Here is an 11,638-nt window from a genome sequence, read left to right as displayed (position 1 = left end):
GGGTAGATTTATTTACAAAGAAAATCTCTTAAAATTCCAAAACCATAATCAAATTTATTGGGACTTGAGTATAATTTAAAATTAGGTGCAAATATAATAATGCCCACATTAAAAATACATTACATTGATAAAGTAATTTATAACTATTTTATCATTAATTTATAACTATTATTTCAACTTTTCACCGCTATAACTTCACGTATGCAATAGTTAAATTGACCATATACTACAATTTTAATATTAACTGTATATAATTATGTAATTTACAACTACCATTTCAACATTTTATAATTATAACTTTATATATCTAATAGTTAAATTAATAATGTGTTACTAATAAAATTTAATACTAATTGTTTACAATCACCTCATTAGTAATTTGTAACTATTACTTTAATATTTTAAAATTATAATTTCACATGTCTAATAGTTAAATTGATCATGTATTACTGACAAAATTTAACACCATTTGTTTATAACTACTTTATTGATACTTTATAATTATCACTTCAACTTGTTACAATTATAACTTTATATATCTAATAATTAAATTAATCATGCATTATAAGTGAGGATAATATTATCTTTGTATCCCAATTCTAAATTACATTCAGATTTTAAAGGACTTGGTTGTGATTTTTAAATTTTGTAAGATTTATTTATAAATAAATTTATTCCACATGACCTATACACTATTTTCCTTTTTGTATTTATTACCACAAATGATTGGTTTAGGATAATATTATAGCAGTATACTTCATCCATATTATAATACAAAGCATTTTTAAAAGTCTTACTTAGTCTAGAATATATGACATTGAATAATTTTTATAATTACTTCTTCAATTATATTCTAGCTTCATGTATTATTATTTTATAAAAATGATACATGGGAACCTCAATTATTGTTATCAATGCACTTATAAATGGTATTTAATGAGGATATAATTGAAAAATGTACATCTTATCTCAATTTATAAAATACTTTTAGACAAAATTACACATATAAATGAAGTTCATTAAATACACTTTATAATTTTATTTTTTTAAAACAAAATATAAATTTTTAAATATTCTTCATTTAAATAATTAATCTATGAAAGAATATTAAAGAGAAAGAAAATGCAATGGGAAGAGTAATATTAGAAAAAGTAATTAATGAAACTTTATTTGTATCAAAACGTCTTCTATTTTGATATGCCAAATCTCTCTCAAAATGTCTTGTAAATTATGATGGAGGTAGTATATTTTTTATGAGATTAAAATTTCAACTATTTTTTTTAAACAGCGAAGTAATTACTACACACTATTACCACTTACTAATAATTTATATAGTCAACACTTGAGAGTAAACCATTTCTGTCCGCTGGCAAAATAAACCATTCCTAATTATTTATGAGGAAAGATTCAATTAAACTATTAGTATTTAGGGAAAATTATAGCAAAGGACCTATATGAAATGATATTTAATGGGAAGGATCTTAAAAATTGTAATTATTTAGAAGGATCAAATACTGAAATATAAATTTAAAGAGACTAAATTACCCCTACTAATACATCCTACGTCTTTCCGGATCACAACTCATGCATGTTTGACTGTTACTGGTAAATTTACATGAAACCATCAATTGAAGTTCCCGCATTCCCTATATTCAGTTGCAAAGGTAATGGCAAACAAGTTTTATATATTAAAATTCATATAAAGTTACTGACATTATTCTTTTATGATTTCGTGATCTCTTGATATGTACAGCGTGTGTATTGGTCAGAAAAAACACTTTATATTACACACAACAGGACAAATACCCAACAAACAACTACAACCCACCCTTAACAAAATTTAAGACAACAAAATAAAAGGAAATCAATAGAAATAAAAAGTAAAAGCCATCTCCTTGCAAATCAAAAGCACGCTAAGATGCAATAGTCAATCCCATGAGTCATATCATGCAAAACCACGAGAAAGGTTGAAAGGGGTGGTAACACAAAGACTTGCTCAAGTATAGAGCCCACACCCTTGTATGCCAAGGCTGCTAAGACAATAGCAGCTCCAACAACCTCTCTTAAAGCAAGAAAGAAAACAAAACATTGAAAGTCAAAATCAACTTTCAAGTCAACCAAGATCACCATAGGACTAAGCCAAAAACACCCATAGCAGTACTAAAGGATCCACAACAACAGGCCACAAGTAATATCCATTAAACCATACAAACCAGAATCAAACAAATAAAAAACAATAGCAAGAGGAGTAACCAATATAATCAAAGAAAAGTTCATAAGGACATCCTGCAGCTTAACATCATAAAAGCTAGAATCTGATGCTCTAAGATAACCTGCTATAGGAGATGATAATCCTAATTAAGATTTGCTCTACAATAGAGCCCAACTCTTTTGATGTCAATGCTGCTTTTACACTTGCTGCTTTAAAACACTCCCTTGAACCAAGAGAGGAAGAACATCTCTAGAAGCTCATGCAAACCTCTTGAGAGACATGAAGCAATATGGAATTTGGCCCTCCGATATTCAACCACAAGGCAATCCCTCGTGTAGCCATCAATCTTAGCATAGTCTCCTCACATGCAGCAAATAGAACATCAATACAAATACGACATTCCGGTGGAACCCACCTCTTGTTATCTATTAACTTTTTAACCATTTTGCCATTGTTTGCAGTCAAATCATCTTTGTAAAAGATGCATAGCATAGCATAAAGGTATATCACTAGCATCTATAACATTTGAACCATCAACAAACAACGGATTACATAACAAATACTCTAATATATATATACATGTGTGTGCAAATGGGCCAGCCTGTTGAATTTATAGGTTAAACCTTAAAAAAATAAGCCCGATCTATTTAATTAAGTAGGCTTGATTAAAAACATGAACCTAACATGAGCCTATTTAATAAATAGGTTAAATTGGGCTTAAAGTAGGCTAAGTTGTAGGCCCCCTGTTAGAAGCTTGGCCTATTCCCACCCTTGCCCACACTTAAACTTATAATTAGACTTATTTATACAAATAGGCTAAGCTTGTTTAGCCAAAGTTTTGCTGACTTGGTATATTTTCACCCAATGTTTCAAAATATATTTTTTAACTATTTAAAAACAAATTAGCTACATGCATCTTTAAAAGCTATGTGATGTGTGCATTATGAAACTTTGAAATTGGTTTCCCTACTTATCTCAAGGATGCGTGCATGATGAGATCTAAACCATCCAATTGAAATCAAATGTTAGGAACCAACAATTTAAAACGGTCAAGTACATTTAAAAAGTATATGTATAGTTGTGACAAAAAAAAAGAACTCATCCTAACAATTGTCAAACTTATAAAAACAATCAAGTTATTGCTTTATATGTGTAGTCCATCTTTGATTCTTGACTTTAAAAAAAAAATATTTTCTTGCGGTTTAGATAAACTATCCATGAAATCATTTGTAATATACTGCAAACAATCAAATAAATCTAAAAATTAAAGAAAATATTGAATAAAAAATATTGCAGAAGTATAAATATTCCACTCAATTATGAACTAGAGGGATGAAAAAATATCATATCATTATCTGAAGTTAAACTTAAAAGCAAACTCGAATAGTTGGAATAGAAGATGATGCCATTAAGAATGAGGTGGTCAAATAAGTGCTAAGAAGATCAAATGAGAGTGAGATGTGAGAAAAGAGTGAACATGAGAGTATATATACAAGAGATCTGGTCGTGTATTTGCAAATAGCATTATATACTGTGCAAACACTTCTCAAATCTCAGATCGTCACCTTGAATGGTAATCTCCAATACTTGCCATCATTTTCAAGTGGTCATCTCACTTAGAGAAGTGTTTACCATAGTGTAGAATGCTATCATCTTCATCTAGTATCACTCTCATAGTGTTGCTTTTGGAAACTTTGGAAAGGTATTTTGGCTTTCACCCACGTGAGATCGCGATTAAATTTGAGTTAACAAAGGACAATGTTGCTATAACTTAATTACTTTAAAAGCAATATTGTTATAATAAGGAGTTTAAGATATTCAATGCTCATATGAATATAGTTCAAAGGAAAAAAACAAGAAAAAAAAAACCCTTTTACTTTTTATCTTTACTAAGTTTACATTTTTAATTATTTTTATTTTTATTTGAAATTAATTTTTTTATATTTTTTCTTATTTAAAAAAGTTAGCATATATTTAAAAAATATTAATTTAGTTATGAGTAATTTCATTTTAATCCAACCATTAAACTATGAACTAAAGGTTCAAATAGTTCAATGAGTTGCAATTTTTAACATCTACTCCCTCCGTTAAAAAATATAAATCATTTTTAATTGAATCTCACCCTCAAATAAAATAATTATCTACTTTTAAATTAACCTTATTTTTTTATATTTATTCCTGTTAAACATCCTATAATAAACATCAAGTCATTATCAATAGGGATACTTTTAAAAAATAATAATAATTATATTTTAAAAGATTAAAAATGCTTTAAATTTTTTTAGGGAGTAGCTTATAACAACTTGCTGAGGTTTGGTCCCCCAGCCGTTGAGAAAGTCGACCACGATGCTCCACTAATGGATGACAATTCACAATGTCGCACTTAGTATTTTACATCTTAATAGTCGTACGTGCACATGATGGGGCAAACATACAAAGCTCTTCAGTCAAAATTGCACTCCTCATTATGGCTCCCAAAAAGGGTTCACTAAAAGACTACAAACACAATACATCCCATGAATCGGCTAACAGAAGTATCTCACAACCCCGGAATTAAATATTCATTAAGGAAACAAACCCCAAGAACAAGGACATATTTTGGTAGTAATTACATCAAACACAACATGAGGCAAGTCTGCCAATCTCACACACAAACAACAACATGGGTCGCTGGCCTCACGCAAGCTTTGGGATTGGAACAGTTTCTGATGTTGGCAGTGTAACTGAACGCAACAACTCAAGCGAGAAAAGAAGCCCCAGGAAATGAGAAAGGATAGTGTTTGCTGAAGCCTGTGAATCAACCAATGATTACAAACAATTAACTACAGTAGTCAAATTAAATTATCAGCCTAAATGCTTAAGAGATCCCCAGGTTTCTCGAAGACTAGTTCCAAAAAGGCATCAACAAAGAGATAGACTTTAGAGAGTAGAGAGGAAATTTCTGTGTCATGTTGATAGATTCAACAAACGGATTTAAATTTAGTGCACTTGACTGGAGAATAAATCCCACCAAATAATTAGATGCAAACTGCAAAAGTAGAAAGGGTTCTCGAGATTAAATCAAATCTGCCATACCTGCACTAAAAAGACATCCAGAGCAAGCACAGGCCTGAATCCAGGAGACATTCCTGAGTAATAAGGATTGGCCGAGGAAGTGAGAGCTTTTCCAACCAAAGCTCCAACTGTGGCTTGCATGCCAAGAATTGCGGCACCCATTCCCAAAAGGTTCAACACTATACCATTTTTCAAGCTTTTCACAACATCAGCACGAGCAGGGGCCTGAAATCTCAAGTAGCAAGAGAAAGCAACCAATCAGAACTCACTGAGAAGAGAAGGACCACTTAATTAGTATCACCATCCATGGCCGAAAATTTCTAAGTTGAAACAATACGTAATCACAATCACAAAATATAAAAAATTTTTTGGACATATCACAGCTAATTAATTCTGGATATCATGGCGTATGGGCAAACAGTAAGTGCGCATTAACTTGAGGAGCCATTTCACTTGAAACTTCAAGATCTCATGAGCTATAGTCTAGAAAACAGAATTCACGTCAAGTATAATGCCAGTGACTTCTTGATTATCTTACAAAAGCGACAGACCTTGATAGTGTTGAAATCACCGGATGCACTGATTCTTCTGGGCATAAGTTGGGGCAGAGGAAATTTAAATAACAACGAAAATATTGGAAGTTAGTATATGAAGGTATTGACTGATTAATTAGGACTAAAGCTTAAGGCTAATACACTTTCTTAGTTCTTTAGTCTTTTTTTCTTGTTTTCTCTTAGAGAGAAGCATGTAGCAAATGCCATGATAAAAATTATAGCAACGCTGTCCATGTTTGGAACACAGAAAAGCAATTGTCAAGTAAAAATCATTCTAAAGACTCGAACTAGTGAAGAGCTGCAAGAAAATGTGGGAAGGCAATGAACCAGAATCCAAAGATATTACACTTAATGACAATTACAAAATAATCCACGATAAATTTAGATTTAAAATAATTTTATATCATCATCGAGTGCTATTGACATAGTTATTCATTCACGAGAGAGATGTACCAAAGAAAATGAGTTCAATATCAGTAATATAAACACTACCTTCGTTGGCTTATTGGCAGTTCTTCGAAGCTTACTTGATAGCCGAATGTATCCGAATGACCAAAACACAGAAATAAAAGCAGCCACTAAGCCACCAGAGGTAGCATAAAACGTTGCCGGTGATGCAATCTTGCCTGTGATAACAACGGAAAATGACAGTATGACAGCAGCCACCACTGTGCAGACTAGCTGCCCCCAAAATCCTAAACTACCCAAACGCTTAAAATACCTCGCTGTCTTCTCTAACCTCTTTGAAACCTACAGCAATCAAATCATACTTCTGCTACGGTCACATATAATAAGATAAGCAATGCCAATGCGAAGATCAAATTTTTTCTTAAAAAAAAAAAACAATTTTACCTCATTTTCAAGAACATTTAACCCTTGAAAGCAAATCAATTCACTCATAGTATAATTCAGAATCATGCAGAAGTCAGGTCATTGGCCAAACTCAACGAATTCACAAACCCGCATTCAATGGTTGAATATAGAGAGAAGATGATGACGAGAAAGAGAGAAAACCTGAGCAAGTTTTGCTTCTTCCAATTCATCATTGGACGGAGTGGAAGGGGGGGAACCTTGAAAATATGATTTTGCAGAGAACCTGAGTTTCGCTGGTCCATAAAGAGTACCGACAGAGGAAGAAGGAAAAGAAGAGGAATATGATGATTTTACAGGTTGAAGAGATTTAAGAGGGATGAGAGACAGGGAGGAAAAGCAGTTTCGCCGCAGACTTAGACGATGGAAATGAGGAGCTGAACGGGATAAAGATGCCCCCGAGTCCGACCGCGCCACCATGAAAATGCCGGCGGGAGCCGCCGGTGGAAGTAGCGTTTGCATTACAAAAAGTGAGAGCTGGAAAAGTTGGCAGTCACTCGGAGTTTGGATGTTCCAGATTCTTCAGCTCAGACTTCTGCATTTGGAAGACGAACGGGCAGTTACTGGGCCGCTTGGGCTGAGAGGTCCAATCATGCTCATATAGTCAGTGATGAAGCTCAAAGCATGACCCAATTGTATAAGCTCATTTTGATACATAAGAGTGATTATCATGAGAGTTGAAATCATAATAAATAAGCTAAGTTAGTTTATTTGATAAGAATTTGATCCATAATTTACAAGATTCTTAAGTTCAAATCTCACTACTAATATAGAGATTTTGTTAGTACCTTTATAAATACACTTTAAATTTAAAAGTATGCTTGACTCTTGGTGAGTCGTTGACACCCAACTAATTTATTTATTTTTTTTAACCAAAAGATAGTTGTAGTGTCTACTATTTAGTACTATATATGTATACACACATGAAGAGATAGCACAAAGAGAGTGATGTTAAAGAAGAGTGGCTTATAGACCAAGGATTTCAATTGGAGGCGTGAAAGTATGAACGGCTATATGATGGGGCGAGAATTGTGAGAGAAAAGAAACAAAATGCAGATGGGTTGGCTAGAATTTGTAAAAAGAAAAAGCAAAGGAGAATACGGAGGATTCTGATGTCTGTTACTACTATTCGGTTCAACTATGAACACTAACTTCTAGCTTCAGAGATGTGGACGAGGAATGAAGTAAAGAAAAAGCAAAGGTCATTCGGCTTTGGAATATTTGGTGCGTCCACTTATCCTTCTGTTTTGGCTTCACTTGTTCTGTGACTCCCCCTTTTTTTTTTCCCTCTCTCTCCATCGACACGACAGGACATGAAACTTTTCTCTGAGAGAAAATCGCACCTAAGAGCCCAGGTACAAGAAATTTGCCTCTAATGCCCACTACATTTTGAATTCATTCTGCATACCCAAAGGCTTTACTGTCATCTTTTGCATTAACATGCAATGACATTAATTTTAAAAAAAAATCCACAGATAAAAATCTAAATTTTATTTTACACAATTGAATATTTAATATAAACAAATCAACCGGGGGAAAAACTAGCATGTAAATAGAGGAAAAATAATGTTTGTTGATTTATATTTTTTGAAATTTTTTTAAAGATAATCTCATTAACCAGAAAAATCATAAGATAATTATATATAATTATGAAAAAATTTATAATAAAATCATGTATTTAAATATTGAACAATAATATATATAATTTAAATAATGAAAAATAAATTTATTGAAGATTTAAAAAAACTTATTCTATAGTCCCTACTTTCGATTTATAGTTTAGGATATTGATGACTATTTTATAGTTTATAAAAAAAGTTAGTTGAAGACAATAGCTTAAAAATCTGTATATCTTTTTAATTATATCCTTATTAAATGTCTTATATAAATACCTCAATAATAACAATTAAAATTTTACTATATTATTTTTAAAAAATAAATACGTTAAAATATACTTTTAGCTCTCTAACTTTATATAAGGTTTAATTCACTTCTTTAATTTTATAAAGTATCTTTTTAGCCTTTTTAACTCTAATATGGGTAGTGTCAAATGATTATTTTTTATGTCAATTATTGTTATTTTAAAAAAATTAAATTTTATATGTCAACATTTGAGAATGTTTTATCAATATTTAAAAGTTTGATTTAAAAATTTGTTGAGATAAAACTAATAATGTTAAGGTTAAGTGACTAAAAATACCTTTTATAAAATTACTGGACTAAAATAAAATATTATGTAAGGTTAAAAGACCAAATATATACTTTAGCCCAAATAAATAATAATTGAAATAAGGGCATAGTTGAAAAAATTATTATTAAAACTACTTAATGTCCTATATTTTGGATCGAGTAAGGCTTCTAAAAAATATCTTATATTCTAAATAAAAGAGTATCTATTTAATATACTAACAAAATAAGATGTATATTCATAAATGTATTTATGTATGTATATGCATGTGTGTGGGGTATGGAGTGCTTTGTTTTTTTTTTTTTTGGAGGGGCAAAATTCCATATCCATGGCAATCTACTCTCTTATGTATACTAAGGTGGGAGAAGTTTATTTTTAGAAAAGTATTGATATCTTAGATTTGCTCCATTAAGTTGAGCAGATTTATTAGGGACACAAACTAATGTGAATTATACTAGTAAGAAATGTAGAAGCTTAATTGTCAACATGGTTACATTCTCATGATTTAAACTTGATATCTTTAACTAAATCAATACAACTTTCTTACCAATTAAACTATATCTCACCCTATTTTTGTTCAGATGAATACAAAATAATTCACTGAAATTAAGGTAAGTTAATTTCCTCATATGCGGCCAGGACCATAATTAGTATGTTGGCCAAGACCATACATAGGTGTGAAAAGTTGAAGATGCTGATTAATACAATGGATCTTATGATAGCGTAATCAAATGGAGACTATGCAGTATACTTACCTATTTCTAAGTTTCAAAAAAAAAATGAACTACTCTTCATTCCATATGCATCCTGATTTCTAAGTTCAGAAAAAATGAACTCCTCTTAACGCCCTATGCTTTTAGAATGTTTAAAAATTGAAAATATACACTTTAGGAAACCTATTTTTTGGCTTCCAAAAGTTATCATATTTGCGAGAAGACATGCAAGCCCCTCTACATGTGATGATGGTTTAAAGAGGGAGGAACTAGAAGTGTGAGAAGACATGCAAGCCCCTTTACATGTGATGATGGTTTAAAGAGGGAGGAACTAGAAGAAGAAGAAGAAGCTACTTGAGGAAATAGGCAAACATTATTTAAAAAATGAAGAAGTCCTTGGGGAAGTAGGTAAAATGTGGAAATTAATTATAAGTCACACTGAAGATGATGGCCATCGATATTCAAAAAGTTGAAGCAACGAAAAGTAAAGTAATTGAAAAGTCAAGAATGTATGTACCTACAGTATAGTTGAGAGAGCAAGAAGAAAGTGGGAGAAGAAAATTGAGAGTAAATGAAAAAGAAGAGAAGATAGTTAAGATCATGGAAGTTACAATTATAAAAATGAAAATAATGGGAGATAGGACTGAGAAATAATTAAACATCAAAGATAATAGTAATAACTTGGGCAATTTTTTTATTGAATATACGACACTTTCCCGCTTCAAAAGTAACTTGTAATTAAAATATTCTAATTCATTTTCAAAACCCAAATTCTACGTGGCTTCATGAAATTGCAGCAATAAGAAAATGAACATGTATCATTATAAGGATAAGCTTGTGATTCTACTTTACACACACACAACACACACACACACACATTGAGGGTAAAGATATAAATTTAATCACAAACTATTTTTAAAAGTTACTGGATAGCCTATACTATGAGATGATATAAAAAATTATTAACTATAAAAAATGATAGATCTAGAATCTACCATTTATTTTTCATAAACAGAAGTTTATTTTCACTCTCTCTCTTCTCAAATTTCATCATCTTTCTCTAACCTTATCTTTAAACAACAAGAACTATGATTGTGAGCCTCAATCGCATTGATTTCGACAAAAGAGGAAGAGGAAGAGAGAGATATTGGACTATAAGCTTTCCTGCTTTAAAAGTGCTCTCTTTTGAATCCAATCACTTGCAATAGACTCACACATATACACAACACAAATGGAGGACATGGGTCATAGTCAACATCACAACACCAACAGTGGCACTCTTACTCTCAGCAAGTCAATAGTCCACACTTTTTCTGGTTTGATGACTCATCAAGCTCGCTCATTCAAGAACAACAACAATAATGGCAACTGTTGAAGCTCCATTGCTAATAATGCTAGCATAAGTCTTAGTCCCCACAATGAGATTAAGCTGCAAACGAACTCACCCAAATTAGAGATTGGTAGCTTTATCACAACTACAGTGTTGGAGCCTATTTTAGAAAGAAAACATGCTCATCGTGTGACCTAGAGGATTCAAGGTAGGGTCGTGAAGAGCTTTCTGAATAAAGTGATTAGATCCTTCATTGTATGTTCAGGCTTCTTGTTAGAGAGATTGAGAAGCTCTTGAACTTTAAAGAGAGGGTTTCTTGTATTCATTTCATATCGAATGATGATGTTGTTCTTCCTAAGCATAAGGTGAATCTTTATGGCTTCAAGATCATTGTGAAACAGAGCATGGAAATCAAGAGACAAGGTGAACCTTTATGGTTTCCAACCCATCTTTCTCTTTAAGTTTTGACCTATATATAATACTATGGAAATCAAGAGATGCATAATCATGTGACAATAAGGGTTAAATAAAGTATCAGTTTCAACTAAGGTACAACATACAACTATGAAACTTGTTGACTATATATCAAATAATTAAAGCAAGGGAGATGAAGGGAAAATTAGTAGCCTAAGATCAAATGCCTGAACCATTGGTAGTGAAGAGATGAAGGGAGGATTTAGGTGTGGAGTAATGGGAGGGTTCAGGTATCGTGTCAAA

The 11,638-nt window shown here is 31.7% G+C and overlaps 1 protein-coding gene across 1 annotated transcript; it reads right to left on the bottom strand.

Moving 5' to 3' along the window:
• Positions 1–4,569: 4,569 nt before the first annotated feature.
• Positions 4,570–7,264, bottom strand: LOC129301598 (protein TIC 21, chloroplastic-like). Its single transcript, XM_054940158.1, has 4 exons — positions 6,835–7,264; positions 6,313–6,570; positions 5,288–5,491; positions 4,570–5,002 (listed from the first exon to the last, which is right to left on the bottom strand). The coding sequence occupies exons 1-4, from the start codon at positions 7,150–7,152 to the stop codon at positions 4,889–4,891; spliced, it is 894 nt and encodes a 297-aa protein (XP_054796133.1). The 5' UTR covers positions 7,153–7,264; the 3' UTR covers positions 4,570–4,888.
• Between the last annotated feature and the right edge of the window lie 4,374 nt (positions 7,265–11,638).

Source organism: Prosopis cineraria, unplaced genomic scaffold (genome assembly GCF_029017545.1).
Source record: "Prosopis cineraria cultivar Desert tree isolate PC_DT_omini unplaced genomic scaffold, ASM2901754v1 PC2249, whole genome shotgun sequence".
Taxonomy (NCBI): Eukaryota; Viridiplantae; Streptophyta; class Magnoliopsida; order Fabales; family Fabaceae; genus Prosopis; species Prosopis cineraria.
This window is presented reverse-complemented; position numbering and strand designations above follow the sequence as displayed.